This window comes from Verticillium alfalfae, genomic scaffold, assembly GCF_000150825.1.
Source record: "Verticillium alfalfae VaMs.102 supercont1.2 genomic scaffold, whole genome shotgun sequence".
Taxonomy (NCBI): domain Eukaryota; kingdom Fungi; phylum Ascomycota; class Sordariomycetes; order Glomerellales; family Plectosphaerellaceae; genus Verticillium; species Verticillium alfalfae.
The window spans coordinates 551,524-570,534 of NW_003315037.1; the positions used below are offsets into that span (position 1 = coordinate 551,524).

The 19,011-nt window shown below is 55.3% G+C and overlaps 4 protein-coding genes across 4 annotated transcripts; 2 read left to right on the forward strand and 2 right to left on the reverse strand.

The window, feature by feature from the left end:
* Nucleotides 1–824: 824 nt before the first annotated feature.
* Nucleotides 825–2,966, forward strand: VDBG_01651 (annexin ANXC4; the record flags this gene model as incomplete). Its single annotated transcript, XM_003007417.1, has 4 exons — nucleotides 825–1,427; nucleotides 1,504–1,812; nucleotides 1,921–2,194; nucleotides 2,644–2,966. The coding sequence occupies 4 exons, from the start codon at nucleotides 825–827 to the stop codon at nucleotides 2,964–2,966; spliced, it is 1,509 nt and encodes a 502-aa protein (XP_003007463.1).
* Nucleotides 2,967–3,630: 664 nt separating this feature from the next.
* On the reverse strand, nucleotides 3,631–10,950 carry VDBG_01652 (myosin-9; the record flags this gene model as incomplete). Its single annotated transcript, XM_003007418.1, has 3 exons — nucleotides 3,631–4,104; nucleotides 4,172–10,453; nucleotides 10,600–10,950. The coding sequence occupies 3 exons, from the start codon at nucleotides 10,948–10,950 to the stop codon at nucleotides 3,631–3,633; spliced, it is 7,107 nt and encodes a 2,368-aa protein (XP_003007464.1).
* Nucleotides 10,951–13,425: 2,475 nt separating this feature from the next.
* On the forward strand, nucleotides 13,426–17,048 carry VDBG_01653 (conserved hypothetical protein; the record flags this gene model as incomplete). Its single annotated transcript, XM_003007419.1, has 6 exons — nucleotides 13,426–13,981; nucleotides 14,041–15,705; nucleotides 15,768–16,438; nucleotides 16,492–16,565; nucleotides 16,664–16,746; nucleotides 16,840–17,048. 6 exons carry the CDS (start codon nucleotides 13,426–13,428, stop codon nucleotides 17,046–17,048), a joined length of 3,258 nt encoding a protein of 1,085 aa, XP_003007465.1.
* A 738-nt stretch (nucleotides 17,049–17,786) lies between these two features.
* VDBG_01654 (conserved hypothetical protein) lies at nucleotides 17,787–18,253 on the reverse strand (the record flags this gene model as incomplete). Its single annotated transcript, XM_003007420.1, has 2 exons — nucleotides 17,787–18,163; nucleotides 18,229–18,253. 2 exons carry the CDS (start codon nucleotides 18,251–18,253, stop codon nucleotides 17,787–17,789), a joined length of 402 nt encoding a protein of 133 aa, XP_003007466.1.
* Nucleotides 18,254–19,011: the final 758 nt, after the last annotated feature.

Genomic DNA, 19,011 nt, shown 5'->3' on the forward strand with positions numbered 1-19,011 from the left:
TGAGCCCAGGGACAGCAGGGATTCACGACCCATTGACGACGACAAGCTCAAGTACCTGCCGCAAAAGTACGCCCGCCCCAGCAGCCGCGCAGGCCCTGATGATCGCGACCGCGACCAGCGTACTTCCCGCGCCAAGTCGCCACGGCCCTCTTCCCCTCCTAGTCAATACAAGTACGCCGAGCCGCCGCAATACCAGTACGGCCAGGTTGACGACAAGAGCCAACGCGGTTACGAGAAGCGCAAGGATGAGGATGACTTGACCTATGGCGCAGACCCATACGCACGTCGAGACGCAAGCCCTAATCCGGCCACCAGATACTCTCAGGCCCTGCCGTCTCCTGGGCCTTCACGGCAGAAACAGTATTATGGCGAGTCCCGGAGCGATGCGTCGAGCAACGTTCTGACCGTCGAGCCCGGCGGCGGTGATCGCCGAGGCGGCCGCCGCGACAGGTCACCCCAGCCGCCGCACCAGCGCATGTCTTCTCTGTCCGTCAACAACGCCCACGCCCCTGCTGCAGGCATGACGCTTGCTGCCGCTCCTGGCTCACCCCTCCTCGAATCCTACCGCGGCACCTACCAAGACATGTCGCCAATGCCATCACCTCTGCTGCTTGCTTCCAACGCCGGGCCGAACGTGATGGAGCCCCTCTCGCCCCTTGGCTCGGATGACGAGCGCGGCACGCGGAGACGCCGTGCCCGTTTCCATGACGATCCCGAGGATAACGCGACCCGCCTGGCCAACGCGCTCAAGGCACGAAGAGGATAGCGCGCCTGACACGAACGTACTGATCGAAATTTTGCCCGGCCTGAGCCACGAGCAGATTATGGAGCTGAGGACCGAGTACAAATCGATTGTCAAGACGGGCGCCGATCGCAAGGGCGTCAACATTGCCAAGCATATTCGCTCACGCCTCAAGGACGCTGATCCAAGCTTAATGAAGGCTTGCTATGCTGTGGCCCTTGGCCGCTGGGAAAGCGAGGCCTACTGGGCGAACTTTTGGTACCAGGGCGACAAGACGCGGCGGGAGTTGCTGATTGAGAGTTTGATGGGTCGTTCCAATGATGAAATCCGTCTGATCAAGGACTCTTTCAGCGATAAGAAGTACGACAATAGTCTGACAAAGTGTATGAAGACGGAGCTCAAGGAGGACAAGTTCAAGAAGGCCGTTCTCATGGTCCTCGACGAGCGCCGCATGGACGACGTCGATCAGTATGGTCGACGTTTGCCTCTGGACTTCCACCTCGTGGACCAGGATGTCGACGATTTGCGCCGTGCAGTCAAGAGCGAAAAAGGCGGCGAGTCACTCATGATCGGCATTGTTGTGCAGCGTAGCGACGAGCACCTTCGCGAGGTTCTCAAAACCTACGAGCGTGCCTACCGCACCAACTTTGCGCGAGACGCGCTGAAGAAGAGCGGAAACCTTGTGGTAGGTACTCCGTTGTGACCCTCAAGGGCGGATGATGTCGTGTGTGATTACGGCCATGCTGACTGCAGAACTTCAGGGCGAACTCTTGGCGCACATCCTGAATGGCGTCATCAACAAGCCTGTTCGCGATGCGCTGCTGCTGAACCACGCACTCACAGCCTCGAAGCGTGACGGCTTGCGCAAAGACCTGCTCATCTCGCGCTTGGTACGCTACCACTGGGACCATGCGCACATGGAGGCCATCAAGCGGGCGTACCGTGAACGCTACCGCGTTGACCTGCAAGAGGCGGTCCGGGAGGGAACGAGTGGTGAGTGGGGTCAGTTCTGCTACGAGCTGTGCATCTATCGCATGCCGAATGATGTGAAGAGAGTAGAGAGGGTTCAGGTACGGTGAGAGTGCTTGACGGAGGACAGAAAGCAGAAAGGCATTTTGACGTGAAATGAAGGACTGGGCATGTCGTAATGATGGGCTGCAAAGTCTCTTGAAAGTCAGATTAAGCCGGCCATGCCGGAACAGTATTACAGGCATCTAACCCCCTGCTGGATCAAGGGTGGCATGGATAAGAACGAATGCAGCTATTCCCGACCCCCATCGTCGCCGGCCGGGTTTCTGACTGGGAGTCAGACTTCTTCTCTTGAAGGCTCTAAATCCGCCCAACGCACCCTTGATCTCGACCGTGGCGCTGTTCTTCGGAAATCCTCTTCGCGCGGTGACGTCAATACTGGACGCAACCGCTCAACAGAACCATCCCTAGGCCACCGATCAGGTGAGGCACCCCTATGCCACCGACCGGGTGATGCATCCCTGCGTTGTCCGCGCCTTGTAGCAACAAGGACTTCTCTCGCGGGAGCCTGCCTCGTCACCGTCTCCGTAACCCTGCTTGTCAGTCGCATCCCTCTGAGCACATGTTCACGTTCATCCTCGATGCTGCTCATGTTTCCGTGGTCGCCTGTCCGAGATTCTTTGAGATTCTCCCTCGTCCTCTCCCTCCCCATCCGCTCTCTGTCTCCTCCGCCGCGGCAGCATGAGGCGGTGGGCCTCTCAGCTCTCCCATCATCGCGAGCCGTGCGTGTAGACTGATCTGCCCCCCTGGAGAGCAGAACCCCCCATCCACTGGGATCGCGCTTTTCCATACCCCAGTCAGCTCTTGATCCCTCCAGCCCATTTTCCTCAGGGACAGCATTTCGACGGAGCAGGCAAAAAAAAAAAAAGCAGAACTCACCTCGCCCGGGTACCGCACAACGCCCTCAAACCCGGCCACCCCAAATCCCCCCTTCCGAGCGCAGGGGAGCAGCCAAAAAATACCCCTGCCCCTCCTGCTCTCCGCCGCCGGCATCCTGCTGGATCTTCTCCTGCTTCCGCATCCGTACCCGCAGCACGCATCGTCGTCTGCGCCACAGCTCGACCCGTCCTCGTCATCAGACGAAGAGCAGCAGCATGAGCAACAACAGCAGCAGCAGCTCGAACAGGCCGAGTCTGAGGTCGAAGTTTCCGAGTCCGAGCCGACCGTCACGATGTCGTCTTCGTCATCCCCGTAGCCGGACCCGGCCCTGTTGTGGCCGCGGCGAGACATCGGCGGGTGCGAGACGCCTCGGGGCGGCGCCGTCTGCTGGAGGGAGGCTACCGTCTCGGCGACGATGCGGCGAATGTCAGACTCGGTCATGCTTGGCATCTTGGTGTTGCGCGGGGCTCGAGGACGAAGATGGATAGTTCACGCGGACGGAAAAAGATGTGTATAGCATCAAGAAGAAATAAGAACCTCGTGGCAATCTAGACAGACGGCGACATGGCTGCTTGCCCCTCACCTCACTCGGTCTTGCGAGGCAGGCAGCCGGATCCTCCACCACACGAACTGGGCGGCTACCGGCATCCCATAGTGTAACGGCGAGCCAGCGAATCATCAACACATCCCGTCGAAAGGCACGTAGTTCAATGCTCTCATTATCCTGAATGATCATGCGTTGCAAAAATAAAACAGACGGCGCAACCAAGCAGCCGCCATGGCTAAACCGAGGCCCGAACCCGTGTTCGTCTTGAGGCCTCAATACGCCGTCCTGCCTCCGTGTCCGATCCAGTTCTCGCCCATGTTGACCAGGCCTCGAATGCAAGCCCCAAAAACGCCGGTAGACCATTGAACAACACCTTGTCCCCCCCCCCTATCAGTCGTACAGTTATGTGCTCCGTTCACCATCTGTCATCTTCTTACAGGAACCCCTTGGTCAGACTCGGCGCACGACTAATGCTGCTCTTCCGCTTAGGCACGTCGATCATGGAGTTCCTATCATCGTCGATACCAAAGCCCGTCCGCCACATGTTGGGTGGAGCACGCGTGCGCATGCTACCGCCCATGACGGACCCCATCTCCATCCTCATCGACCGTAGGCCTTCTGCCTCCCTCTCGAGACGCAGGGCTCTCTCCTTCTCCTCGCGAAGTTCGCGCTCCGCCCGGCGAGCCGCCAGTTCGATCGCAGACTCGGCCGACTGCAATTCCTCAATGGTCTGCAGCAGCTTGTCGACCTTGTCACGCATCCGCGAAACATCGTCTGATAGCTGCGAGTTTTGCTTGTCCTTGCGGTCGATCTGACTTTGCAAGTCCTTGACGATACGGTCAACGTTACGCACCGATCGTTGCGACTTGGACCTCTCCGTTTCCTGGTCTTCGAGTTGCGATTCCAGCTGTTGCAGCAAGCTCAAGTCAGTGTCCTGCATCATTGGAAAATCTCTTTGGAAACATTGCACTCACCTCTTGGATACGTTTGTGCAAGAATTTGATGTCGTTGCTGGCGCTGGAGTACCCCTTGGTCTCCAGGTCAACGACTTTGATCTGCACCTCGTTGAGTGACTTCTCCAGGGCTGCCTTGGCCTTCTGCAGCTGGGCGCTGGTCTCACGCTCGACCATAGCCTCCTTCTGCATCTCAGAGGCAAGCGATTCAGCGCGCCTCATCTTTTCAATCGCTGCAGCTGTGATATCTTCCTTTTGCGCCAAGCTTGACTTGAGATCCAAAATCTCCTTGTCAGCGTTGGCCGCATCCCGGAGTGACGGGCTATCACCCTTGGCGAGATCCTCAAGGCCAGCCTTAGCCTCCTCGAAACGCGCCTCAAGACTGCGTTTCTCTCGGATGAGCAGGTCCCGCTCCGAGGTCACATCGTCGACAGACGTGCGAAGCGTCCGGACTTGCGAGAGGAGGGACACCACCTTGCTCTGGGCCTCGCCATGGGCGTTGACGGCTTCATCGCGGGAAGAGACAACGTCGGCCAGAGTCGACTCGAGTCGCGCCTTCTCCTTTGACCAAGTTGAGCTGTTGAGAACCTCATCATCCCACTTGGATCGAAGGTCATCCAACTCCTCCCTAAGGCGAGTGATCTCCGCCTGCTTGAATAGCTTCTCTTCGCGAGCTAGGTCAAGTTCCTTCGTGAGAGTCGCAAACTCGGCCTGGTACTTTTTACGTGTCTGTTCCAGGCTTGATTCCTTGTCCTCGATTTCGTTGGCTCTCTGGTTCCGGTAGTCTTCAAGCTCGTGTTGCAGTCTCTTCTTGGCTTGCATTGCGGCATCGAGGTCAGTCGACACATCCTCCACCTTCTCCTCGAGTCTTTGGCTCTGGCGCTGAAGGTCCTCGATGATGCCATCCATCTTCTTGCGTTCCGCCATCGCTTCCGCGCACGTCTCTTCTGCCTCTCGAGCCTGGGCCTTCGCGAACTGCTCAGCCCGGCTGGCTTTGAGCACAGCAATCTCTGCCTGCTCAAGCTTGCTGAAGTACTCGTCAGAGCGGCCCTTGTAGAGGTTGAGGCTTGACGATAGATCTGCCAGCTTCGAAGTCTCGGTATCTAGGCGAATCTGAAGATCAGAAAACTCTTCCAGTAACTGGCTGCGGCTGGCGGCCTCTTGCTCTCTGGCCATGGTCATTTCTTGCAGGTCCGACTTGGAGTCGCGTAGTTCGACTTCAAGGCGGGCTCGCTCGTGACGCATCTTCTCAAAGTAGGTCTTCACGTCGGTGAGCTCCGAGACAGCGTTCTTGTGGCTATGTAGCAGAGACCTTCGTGAATCCTCTTGGCTGTTGAGCACATCAAGAATCTCCTCATGTGAGCGGGTCTGGATGTCGCGCAGCGAAAGTTCTCCGCTGCGGATGCTCTTTTCAAGAGCAGAGACCTTGGCAGTCGAGTCGTCGAGCATACCGTGGAGTCTTGAGTTGGCCTGTTCCAGTTTTTGCATGCGACGCATGGAAGGGCTTTCGTCAGAGTACGTCTCTGGAACGGGGGTGCTGCGGTCCACTTGGCTCTGAAGATGACGGTTTTGCATATGAGCCAACTGTAGCTGATTTTGGAGCTCCTCGACCTCAGTCTTGAGATCCATACGGTTGTTGAAGCTTAAGAGATCTGCAGTGCGGTCCGAGCGAGCCGAATCGAGACCTTCACTATCAATGGGCGCGTGCCGACGAGTGGGAGTCGAGGTGTTGGAAATCTTTCGGGCGTGTGCCTTTGACCGCCTTTGCGTTGGTGAACCGGTGAAGGGAGCCTCATTAGGATGGATCTCCTCAAGCTTCGGCCGCATGGGCGATTCAGACCGTGCTGCGCGTAGATCGGCAAGCTGCGATTCGGCATTGGCCCTTGCCGTAGCCTGTACGCGAAGATTTTGCTGCAAATCCTCTACCTTGCGGACAAGGTCATAGTTTCGTGCAATATTCCGGTCTTGAGTGCTGTCATCCTGCATGGGAGGCATGGCATCAGGCTCCACGGTCTTGAGGATTTGCAACATTTGAGTACGCAGCTCCTCCAGCTCCTTCTCTCTGGAGTCCAAAGTCGATTGCAGCGTCCGAACTGTGCTTTGAGCTTGGCCACGGAGCTGTTTCTCCGAATCCAGAGCCCGGTTTACTTCGGCAAGTTGAGCAGCTGAGGTTGACGTAGCTTTCTCGGCATTGCGTGACTGTTTGGTCTCTCTGGCAACTTCATGGTTGAGATCCTCCACGTTGAGCTGCAACTTTTCTGCCTTCTTTTCCAGGCCAGCGATCTTGAGTTGTGCGTCACCGAGTTGCTTGTTAAGCTTCACGTTCTGCTCCTCAATGCGGGTTTTCTCACGCTGCAAAGAAAGAACCTGCCCACGGGAAGCGTCGCTGGCCCTTGAAGTGGAGCGTGCGATTTCAAGACCCTTCTGCTGCAGCTTATTGAGTAAAGCCCTGTTGTCGTTTTCGGATGCTGTTAGTCGGCTTCTGACCGTGGTGAGCTCACGCTCGAGTCTTTCTTTAGCCTGGTCATTCTTGAGGCCGAACTCTCCTGACGACAAGATGAGCTTGTTGAGATCTTCGACTTGGTGGTTGAGCTTTGCACACTCTTCCTCAAACCAAGTCAGACGTTCCTGGGCAGCAGTCAAGTCCCCGCGGAGACTCTCTTCACGTTCCCGAGCGACGCGCGATGCGGCTCGCTCTCCAGCCACCTCCGCCTGGATACGTGCCTCCTCCGCTTGCGTCTTGGCCACTCGGAGACGTCTGATTTCCTGCCGAGCCTCATCTCGCTCTGATTCTGCCGTCGCACGAGCCTCCATGGTTCTGCGCAACGTATCTTGTTGGACATAGAGCTCCTTTTCGATGATGATCTTGGACTCGTTCAAGCCATCAAATTCTTCCTTCAAGGCGTTGTACTTATGGTCGCTAAGCAGCAGAACGTCGTCACGAGACTGTCGTTCCCGACTCAGCTCCACCTGAACGCCATACAGCTGGTCCTTGAGATCCTTGATTTGAGATTCGAGAACTTGGCGGTTCTCGTCGGCCTGCGCGTCTTCAGAAAGGCGCGCCTCAAGTAGCTTCTTGGCGTCCTCGGCTTCTCGTTCGAGTTGCAACTTCTGCGTTTTCATAGCCGTGATTTCGGCTTGAACATCGTGTAGCCTAGCGGATATCTTTTCCTTGTCTGCAGCCATTGCCTTCTTCTGCTCTTCGAACGAACGTCGCTCCAGTTCATATTTCTTATTCTCGCTTCGGATGAAAGTAAGTTCACTTTCCTTCTTACGAACAAGGTCTTCGTAATCGGTCGAGGTTTTGGAGAGTTGGGAGAGCTGCTGCTGTATGTTCCGGTTCTCGTGAAGGAGCTGCGATTCCTTGGATTTGGCTGATTGCAAGTCCTTCTGCGTCGACATGAGCTTGACGCCCAGGTCCTGGTCAACCTGGAGCAGTTTGCCTTCCAGGTCCCGAGCTTTCCTATCCTTGAGTGCGAGCTGACTTTGAAGCATCTTGATTTCATCTTCCAAGGCTGCCTCTTGCTCACTCCTTTCCGATTGCTTGTGGGAAGTTTCCTCGATGGATGCTTCAAGCTCGACAGTACGCCTGGAGAGGTGTGCCTTTTCATCCTCGAGACGAGCAATGAGCGAGGCAGCCTGCTCGAGCTGTGATCGATACTTTTCGACGTCCTGCTCAGCTAGTTTCTTGGCAGCGAGCAGATCGTCCAGTTGATCCTCAAGGCGCTCTTGGTCGTCGATAGCGCCTGCGAGCTTCTCCTCAAGTTCGGTTTCGCGCAGTTGCAGGCGTTTGAATATCTCCTCTTTATCAAGAGCCAGAGCTCTCTCGCTCTCAAGCGTTTTCTGAACACGAAGCATCTCGGTATGGACATTTCTCCTCTCGTCTTCCAGCCTTTGGCGGTCTGAAGCTTCTTGTTGGATTTTGTCGTGGAGTTGACGAATCATTGCGTCCTTCTTCTTCACCTCAGTGGAGCTTCGAGTTGCCCCGAGAAGCGGCTTCATCTTGACGAGGAGCTGCCACCAGGGACTATCTACTAAGTCGAGATAAACATGGAAGTTTCTTTGCACGATTCGCGTGGCTTCAGTCCGGAATAGCCGTTTGAACGCAATCCGGCGCTGGATGTAACCTCGAGCCACAGACTGAAACCTTGCCATGATGTCGGTGATCAGTGCATCGCGCTGCTCCTCCAACTCAGCAAGAACACCAGCACGGAAGAAGACCTTCGTAAGGCCTACACGGTAAAGCGTCTTGTCCAGTGAGAGCTTGTCCAACATCAAGGCAGCAGCAGCCTGGCCCTCGAGATACCCATGTGGCATATCTCGGCAGAGCACCTCGTAACGCTGGCGGAATTCTGCGAAGGGGAGACGGTTCGGGAAACCAGTTCGCGCGATGCGGATGCCCTCTAGAACACCATTGCATCGCAATTGGTCCAGCACCAAGGGCCCGTTAAATTGCTTAGGCTTCTTTTTGTGGTTGGGCAGAATACACCGAACGAAATGGGGATGCGTTGAATGGAGCTGGGTCATCAGGTTATGCAGCTGCTCCTTGTGTCGCTGGGCGACGGTGCGGAATAGACCTCTCTTGACGCGGCTCCGACCACCAGTGGCATCGTTGTCTGTATCAGCGCAATCCGCGAAGAGGTTGGCAACGTGCTTGTCCGTGGATTCTGAAAGCAGCCGCGTGATGTTATCGTTCAATGGATCCTTGTTCTTCTCCAGCCAGCCCTGTGTTGAGTACTCAACCTCGGCGGCGTAATGTGTGAGCACGAAGCCCTGGCCGAGTCGGGAGGATCTGTACTTGTTTGACTTCTTGTCCCACAACGAGTTGAGCTTCTCCGTGAACGATTTATCGGTGGCTTTAGGCATGACGCAGTCTTCATCGAGGCACGAGAAGATGCCGATGGGATTCGAAACCTCAATGAGGTCAATCGTGGGCTGTAGATCACGTCCGAAGTCGATGAACTGCCACTCAATCTGTTCGCGAGCGTACTCCTCTTGCTCGAGCACGAACATGTGGTGGTTGAAGAATTGCTGCAGCTTCTCGTTCGTGTAGTTGATGCACAGCTGCTCGAAGCTGTTGTCGTCAAAGATCTCGAAACCAGCGATATCCAACACGCCGATAAAGTGCGAGTCGTCGAGGCCCATACCGGTTCTGTCAAGCTGTTGGTTGATGCGAGTGACCAAGTCACCAAAGCCGCGTTCGTAGATACCTTTGGCGAGAGCATCAAGACTAAGCCGAACTTGTTCGGGTGTTTGTACTTTCTCAACCCATTCCCGACCAGCCTTGACTCTTGGGTGAAGGAGGCCCTTGAGAAATGGCTCTAGGGGAACTCCGAGCAACTTACAGACCTTCGCGGCTTGCTCCTTGGCATCGGGGGCCAGCCTTGCTTGATCGGCGGCACGGCTTTCCTTGACAACTGAGATGTTTCCAAGGTGCAGGATAGCAGCAATTGTACGAAGAATAGCAGACTGATCTTTGTCGGAGAAGTTCATAACGTCGAATGCCTCTATGAGCGACTCCCACTCGGCACGGTCCGAAACTCCGGTGATTGTATCGTGGCCATTACGAGTGTATGCAAAATCCTCAACGTCCAGCCCGTCCAGAAGAAAATCTTGCTTCATAGCTCGATCGGAGCCTTTCAAGAGCTGGTAGAAAATATGATAGTTGCGCTCATGTGAGTTGATTCCGACAACTCGTGACTTCTCGAGAAGATACCAGTCAATGAACGCGCCAGCGATCGAGCCATTGCGATTGAATTCAATTCTGATGAATTTGCCAAATCGAGAAGAGTTGTTGTTTCGGACTGTTTGCGCGTTGCCGAACGCTTCGAGAATTGGGTTCGCCCGAAGAATCTGCTGAGAGAGGTTGGACTGCTGAGATCGAGCCTTGGCCGGAGACTCTGAGTGCGCAACGGCGGCGAGATACTGGATAACCTTTTTGGTGTTTTCGGTTTTTCCAGCGCCTGACTCACCCGTCACCAGGATACTTTGATTCTCGCCTTCGTCTACAAGGTTCCGGAAAGCCTGGTCGGCCATGGCATAGATGTGAGGTTTCGTATCCTCGCGGCTCCTGCCTTTGTACATACTGATGTATTCATTGGTGTAGATTGGTAGTGGGCAGTAGGGATTGACGGTGACGAGGAAGAGGCCAGAGTATGTGTATATCAGGTCGGCTTGGTATCGCATTTGAAGGTTGTGAACGACCGATGCTTCGTTCAGGTGTGTTAATTCGGCCATATCGTTTGCCTTGTCGAACTTGGCAGGGTTGACCTTGTCGACGCTGTCGCCGTCGACCTCGCGTTGCTGTGACGTGCATTAGCATCTCAACGGTTGTGAGTACTCGGTTCACTCACTGTCCCATCGTCACATTGGACCAAAAGCGTGTTCTTGCCCAATTCTTCTACAACCCAGCCTTTGACGAATGCTGTTTGCGGGTCCTTAAGCCATACATAGCGTTTGCCAGAGAAGTCATTCTCGCCCTCGATGCCTTTCACTGCGTCGGCCCCGGTACCGCGCTGCATTTCTTCCGTCTTGATGAACGACGGCGCAAAGGTGTTGGATAGAGGCGTGCCGTTCCGCGAGTCACTCCGTGAATGCCGATGCGACCCGCCCGCTGATGCCAAGGGGGGGTTGAAGGATGTATGTGACTGTGTGCGCGCATGGCCCGTCGGTGTCGAGACATTGGAAAGCGGCGAAGGTGAAGAGAAAAGGGTGGACTTTGGCCGACTGTCGCCTGGTCCTGGGGAAGGTGAGGCCGAGGCCGAGGCCATTCTGGCAAAAGGGTTGTTACGTATCGACATGGTGGGTGGTTGGGCGGGTACTGTGAGAGATCCTGCTGCTCAAAGCCACCTAACAGCTGGGAAACCTGGCTGTCACTGCTGTGGTCCGACTTCCGATCCGGCTGCCTATACCTGCAGGGAATACATAGAGGCTTCGGGGTGCGCGGCGGGTTCGTTAGGATCGAGGCACGAGACTCTGACTCGGCTTAAGCAAGTCAGGGAAGATGAAGTAGAAAGAATCGTGTACAGTCTCGGGCAGTAATAAAAGTCGAGGAATGAGAAAGACAGTGTCAATCGCGTGCGCGTGGCGGTGATGTAAAAGGTGGAATTGGAAAGGAGGACAAGGTAGGCATCTCACGCCCAAGTCGTGTTGACGTCGATCGTCAGGGATTGGTTGCTCTGGACCACCCACATCCCCAAAGTAAACAAACCCAGGAGCGACCTACACGTGACGTAGGCGCTCCGCCAAGACAGGCCCCCGAACCAAACGGGTAAGTGGCTCCTCGTTCCAAAAGGACCCAGTGGTGTGCTTATGTAATATTTGCTGTGGACGTCACCAGCTAACCCAGGGTCGCTTTGGTGGTGGATGGACCGATCGGAAAGAAACACAGCCAGTACCGGCCGAACGTCGCATTCAGTGTTTCGGGGCATCTTCAGCAGGATGTCTAAGTTATCGAGGGATCTCTGAAATGTGCGATGGTGCGGATTTTCGCAATTTACAGTCGATCAAGATTACCTCAAACGACAACATAACGCAACTCACCAACAGCCATGACCAATGTCGATAGAAACCCTTCTGGTGACAACTTCTTGGGAAGGCCGACTATTCATAAATAACTACGCGACTTTCTCACGAATATTCTCGCATGATACATGTGGTCAAGTTCGGAGAATTCGTACGCAAGGTATCCATTGCCAAGTATGAATTGTACTCTTGAGGACTCGGGGTCAGTTGTGAGGCTGTAAAAGTATGAACAGTGGGGAAGCAAACAGAGTGAGCTCCAGCAGCCTACCCCGTAGAAGGCCTTGATTCTATATTTCATCATTAGAGGCCTGGAAGTCCCCAAAGCAAGTTGTTTGGCGGCAATATCGAGAGCGACAGGGGACGAGACAGTTGTCACCAGCTTCAAAAAAAAAGAAAAAAAAAAGCTATGAGGTCTCCAAGAACAGATATCTCGAGCTGTCTAGTATCTCTCTCCACGAGAAGAGCCGAGCAGCCCAAGAAGCGCCGAGAGGACAAAATGCTGAAAGATTCTGCGTTTGCCTGGTATGCTGTCATGCTCTAGGGAAGCGCAAGTAAAAGCGATCGCTTTCGTGATCTAGGTGTGGTGAGACGTTTTAAGAATATCTCTTTAGGCCGCAGTGACTGTCGGCTTCCCAAATTTCCTTGGAAGCACTCACAGTGGCATACAGGCTATCGAGCGCCTGTCGTGATGTGGTTGACAGGTCAAGCTCGTTGCTTTCGATCGACAGGGTTCGGTGCAGTATATGATGGAAGACATCAGGTGGCACAGTAGTAGCCTTTGATGTAGATTGGACTCTCCGGTGAGTATGCACATGTGTTCAATGGAAGGTATTCCATGTCTCTTGTGAATTTCCACTATGAGAAACCACGAGAAATGCTTTCAATTAAAGCGCAATTGATCGCGCATCTTTTTCTTAAAGCGACAAAGCGAGGGCCAGCTCAGAAAGGGGTAGTCTTGTCCCAGTTCTGTTGTTCGGGCTTGTCCAACTGCGTGGTGGGTTGCCCAATAGCTCTTTTAGTGAAGAGCGAGACCCCAGCGTCCTATAACGCCCATCCATCCCATCGGTCGACATCATGCATTGCAAGTTCTGGCTATCAGAGCAGACACACGCTAGTCCTAATAAGGACAACTTATGGTGGTGAACCAGAGAACGTGTGACAGCATGGAACAAGCGCCAGCAGGGTGCCTTTAGGGACTAGCGTGCCAAGGTTGAGACTTCGAGACCCTCTCATTTCTGAAATGCCCGTCACTCGCGAATTCTTTCACCCTCACACATCGGCTTGCCTCGCCCCGTCCACGCTCGCTGCATCTCGACGCTATACCCGCGATACATTAGCTGCTAGTCTGCCTTGTTTGCCCAGAGCAGTCTTGGTCTCGAACGAACCAGACGTGTTTGATGCGCCTTGATGCGCGCGTCTGGAAACCTCGAATCAAACCGACCCTCTGTAACCAGCGAGAGCGACCAGCGATATTGGGCCGGTCGAGGGTCTTCACAGCATACGCGAACCATTCGGTCGCCGAACGCGTCATCGAAACTCTCTCTCTCGTGCATCCACTTGACGATTTGTACACTCCACCACAATATCCACGCGTGGATCCTTCGTATCGCGACTTTCCTTTTACGCTCTGAGCGCGCGATCATTCTTCGGCACGCAGCGAGTTACTTGTAGCTGGACATCATCGCATGATCCCTACCTCGGGTGTCGTTGAACTCAATCCCGCGTGCTAGCTGACTCTGCACCAGCTCACCATGACTTACAACTCTTATTACGGAGGTGTCCCATACCAGGGACAGTCTTCCTATGCACCTCCGTTGTATCCAGCTCAACCGACCTACTCCCAGCCAGCTCCAGGCCAGCCCCCGCCCAACGGCAATGCCTTTCCCAGCTTCAACATGGTGTCTGCACAAGCTTCCTACGAGCAGAACAGGAGCGTCATCCCCGGTCTTGCGTTTGGTGCTCCGACGAGTGACGTGCCTGCGCCATGGCCACAAACACACCAGGCAACCCACGCGCAGCCGTCGCACGAGCCCAACCTAGTGCCCGCCTCCCAATACTATCAGCCGCGTGGTGGTCGCTCCAATGGAGCCTCGAACAAGCGTAGCGAGCAGCCTGGAAACGGGTTGAAGAGCCAACATGCAAGCGACAGGGCAGAGGAAGGCGAATTAAGCGAGGGCGAGTACGACGATCTGTACGAGCCAACTGTGTCTAATCAGCAAGATCAACAACACCAGGACAACAGTGCTCAGTCTGGCAAAAAGGTCTGGCCTGATGTTGCGGCGGGTCCCGGTGATGCTCCCACGACAGGTACGGAAGGACTGTTTCCAACGAGGCCCCTGACGTGAAATACTAACCTAAGCGCCCAGGACGAGATTCTTACTCCCCCTACCTCTCTCCGCATGAGATTCAACCTGCCCTGAAGCCTGGAATGTCTCGAGCCACCGTTCGAACCAAGGAACAGCCGTCCCACTCGACCGCCAGTCGAGTTGCGGCAGCACCCCCAACTGCTCCTTCTGCAGATGTCCTCCTTCAGGCCAAAACCAAGGCACGCTCCGCGATCCTAGGCCTCTGGTCGCTCGACGTGAGATACGATGATTTTGTTTCTGAAGGTATTGATAAAGACTTGGTCAGGGTGCTTTTCAACGACCTTGGCCTGGATCCTGTCCCCGACTCGCATCCTGTCAAAGATGGCGGACTCAGCTCCCATATCCCTGGCCTGTCTTCTTCAAGCCATATTCAGGAAACTCGTCCGGTCATGCCTCAAAGCAATGTCCCGCACATTACACAGCCATCGGCCTCGGCCAACAGCTCAGCCAACGAACCAGTTGTAGCTGCCACAGGCAAGGCAGAGGAACGGAAAGATCGGATTGCCCGACTTCTTGCCGCAAAGCAAGCATTGTCTGGAACAACCACAGCCGTCGTGTCGACAGGAACAGTAGGAGCTGAGAATAGCAACGAAAAGCAGCTGAAACTGCAAGAAAAGATGGTGGCCTTGCAAAAGTCTCGCGAAGCCCGTGCCCAGAAGGCAGCCTCTCGAAAGGGTTCTGAAGCAGCTCAACCCGTGCCCCCTGCGACCACGAACGGCTTGCCCTCGATCCCTCCGCCGTCATTGTCCGTCACATCAACTCCCACTCACCCATTGCCTGCCAAGGTGGATATCCCCGTCCCCGATTCCGCGCGGTCTGTCATTCCCGGCCTCTTCATGCCGTCTACTTCTCAGCACGCACAGTCACCCAGCAATCAGCGAAAACGACCTGTCGCAACCGACTTTGATGGCTATGCCCAAGCAAACATCCATACGCGCCCTCTTGGCCCGTCGCGCAAGAGCAAACTTGTGATCGACGTTAGTGAAGGGTCAGATGACGACGTCGAGATGGAAATTGGCTCTGGCGACGAGTCCAACACTAATGTGCAGTCCTCTGACCATCCTTTCCGGAGAACTACTTCGTTCCGTGATGTCCCACCTCTGTCAGAGCCTGCAGGCCAGCGACAATTTTCCGATACTGGCCCTGCCCGCGTTGCTACGCCTCCTGGTCACCTGGCAGTTATGGACAAGCAGATCGAGGCTATGAAGCGCAAGATCGCTCTCGCCGAAGCGCGCAAGAAACTCAAGTCTGCCCTCAGTGGGAGCAATGGACAAGCTGCTTTGCCAAAATCGGGCGGCCCCACCCCGGACACGGCAGCAGATTCGGATACCGCGACGCCTTCTCTTCGTCGCGTGCAGTCCCTGGACCCGTCGCTTAGTGTGGGCAGCAACACAAATCGTTCGTCCCCCGTTGCGCCAGAAATGGGCTCAATCAAGCTCCCAAAGAATCGCGATATCGCCAGGTCTGGTTCAGATCGCTTGCAGCGCGTACGCGTCCTGAGTCAAAGCTTGCCAGGCATGCAGTCAAGACTGCAAGCCAAGAAATCCAAACTTCGACTGCTGCAGTCACAGATGGCACGTCTGGAGAAGGAGATCGAGCAGGAGGACGCTGAGAAGCGCTCCGCCGAGGATGAACTCGACGGCCTGCAAGAACTTGTAGCATCGGGTAAGTCGAACAGCATGTATTTCATGTGTTTTATTCGTCCATGTCGTACTAATGCCATGCAGGTGAAGATGAACCCCCTTACTCACCGGATGGGGCGCGCAGGGTAACAGCTCAAGAGTCCATTGTTGATGATGCTGAGACTGCCTTGCAACGTACTTCGACAATTGCCGATAAGGGCGCAGACAAAGAGGATACCGACGGAGGCGTGGAAATCCCCTCTTTGGCGCGAGATAACGATGCCGGGAAGACTGTCGAGCTAGTCACGCCCTTGGCCTTGGAGAATTTCGCGGGTGGTCAGACTGATCCGGCTATCGCTGCCCAGCACACGCCCGGACTTGAGGTGGCTGCAGAAGCTCCCAAGAAGTCGAGCCCCGACACAGGAGTTTCAAGTGGTGCATCGCCTGTACCCGTGACGGGTGACAGCCATGCTAGCAATGTACCAGATCATTCCGACCATCCGTCTCCAGCAGCGGCCTTGTCTACGGCTGGCTCAACTGGAACAGGCCAAGGCAACGAAAGTGGAAATGAGGAAACTGATATGCAGGTGGACTCACCTTCAGGTGAATCAGACGATACAGTGGCCGTGATTGACGATGAAGACGTGCTGCCGCTTACAGGCCCAGGGATCGGCTCGCAGTCCCCCTCGGTTGATGTCTCCACCCAGCCGGTTCAGATATCTGTTGGCATTGATGAGTCTCATCCGGATGAAGGTCTCAACAACAACGCAAGAGAAGTACAAGTCGGGTTCCAAATATTGGTGCACTCAAGTGACTAATTGTTCGATAGCCACGCCCCGCTCGCCAGGACGGTCGCAGCTCAAGCGAGAACGGCTTTAGTCCCTACGAGAGTCCCTTCCAGTTGTTCCGCAACTACCGTTACCATCCTGACTTCCAGAAAATGGTTGCTGGGGGCTTACGATCGCTTACATACAGCAATAAGATCGACCCCAATCTTCCAGTGTGTCCAGATCAACTAGATGGTCGGAGGTGCCCCAAGGGTCGGAATGCGAGTACCAGCATTTCGAATCCATGAAACTGCCTGGTAAGCCACGTCCCGTGCGAACCGTCTGACCAGCTCTAGCTATCTGTTCCCCTTTCACGAGGACGCTGACGTTCCCCTCTTTCGCTTCATTAGACGACCAGATCCTCCTCCAGCTCGGTGGCACCAACGTTGACGGACCCATGAGGGTTCAGTACAATAACGGCTTGCGAGAGCTCTTGCAAGACATGAGACAGCGCAACATCAAGGACTTCCCTAGCATCGCGCAAGGGATTGTGGATTACCACAACCGCTTCACGGGCGATCCATCTCGGATCCTGACCCTGGGCGATGTTCTGATCTAATGACCACAGGACGGCAATGCCTGCTAGACGTGTACATTGCTCCCTTGCGCAACGATTGTTGTGAGGGCCTTTCCATACGCCCGAGTATCGGCCCCCTCTGGGGGTTTCGAGGCGTTCGCGCCTGACCTTGCCCGTATCTTTCTTCTGAGATCTTTGCGTCTTCCATGATACCCCGACCGGTACAGGACGAGGTTCTTCATTAGATACCCATATTTTCTAGCACTTCTTTTCTTGCGGTGATTGGAGACGAGGTGTATGAGGAAGCGAAACAACAGAGAAAGGCCTAAGAGGCCTCGTAAGATGGCGCATCGGCCCACAAAGCCTCGACTTCGTTGGCATGCACGTGCCCCAGTCCAGGGTCCAGACTAGCTGAGACAGCCAGCAGATGAGGCGGCTGCAAGTAGCGAGCAAGAGTAATCAATGAAATGCAATGAGCCACGTTTGGAAAATTTAAAATGAATAAATAAACAAGTTGACAGCTCAATCTGGTACGCCCTGTACTGATGGATGATGACGCTTGCGGTGAAATACGTTCTCGTCGGTCACCCAACCGTTCGTGATGTTATGAGTAGAAATGTACAACTGGTATAGACCAGATTTCGGCCATTGTGAGCGGTGTTGACAGCGCCCACCCGCCTTCGTCGCGGTCATTCGAAAGCCAATGCCCTTGACGCCTGTCTTGCCCTCCATGCTTTAAAGGAACCACCCCTAATCGTACATGCGTGCTGCGGCTGCTTGCTACCTCCCAGATTTGAGCTGCTCGGCGAGCTGCTGCCTCCTGTACTCTTCGTTCTCGACCTCCCTCCAGTCCTTGGGCGCCGGCTCGTTGCCGTCCGTCTGGCCGCGGCCGCCGGCAAAGGCAGGACGGCCGGCGTACAGCTGGTACCCCTTGCCGTCCTCGGCGTCGGCCATGGTCTTGTAGGCGACGGGCATGTTGCCGCGGAAGCGCTTGCGCATGTCGACCATGCCGCGCTTGCACTCGCCGAAGCCCTTCTTGAGCTGCTGGCACTTTGTCGGGAGCTCGTGGACGAGGGGCGGGCGGAGGCAGTCGGCGGCCGTGTTGCGCTGGACCATGACGCAGTCGGATTCCTGGAGGCACTGGGCGAGGGCCTCGCCTGGAACAAGCGGTTAGCCAAGACGACGGACGGACAGACAGCGAGAAGACGTGGGCGAAACGTACGGAGTTCTTTGCACGAGCTAGGCATGGCTGTGGTTTTCGAGGCTTGGCGACGCGGGAGACGCGGGTTTGGACTGACTGGGGGACGACTGACAGGTGGACCGACTTTTGGATCGACCGACTTGCGATGCGACTCTTGCACACTCGAATTCCGACTCCTTATCTTATCGTCACGTGCTCTCGGTGGGTACACCAGACTTTCGTGGCCCAACGGTACTTCATTCATCCCGAACGGTCGCGGGCATGGAGCAGTGCTTATACTTATGACGAATGATGGAGAAGGCAACTCTGGGTGTGCTCATGACCATTACCTTCTCTGCGTGTTGCAGCCCGGCCTAGCCTCAGCTCAACGTCGTGATGCTTGCTGGTGCTGCCCGAGGATATGGAATAATGTGATTGGTGTAGACGGGACTCCATCCTGTCGCCTTCTGATTGATTGGGTTTGTGTCGCATGCCGGGGATCAGGGTTGCTCACACCAAGACCACGCGAGCTCCACAGACCTGCCATGTCAGTATCGTTCAAGGCTTGGAGGCTTGGGAGCTTGGGAGCTAGATCAAGCCCGGATCTTCACATGTGACATCACCCATACTTACCTGCACTGCAGCTGCGCCCGCCGCCGACCTCAACGACGCTTATGCACTCGTTCCCCCAACGCCGCCTTTGCTCCAATTCGTTTCCTCCGCCCTTGACGTCGCCGAGTCTCGATCATGACTGATATACTATCCAGCCCATACATCATCGTCCACGGACACACAACCTTGGACTCTTGCTGTTTCTTTCCCCCC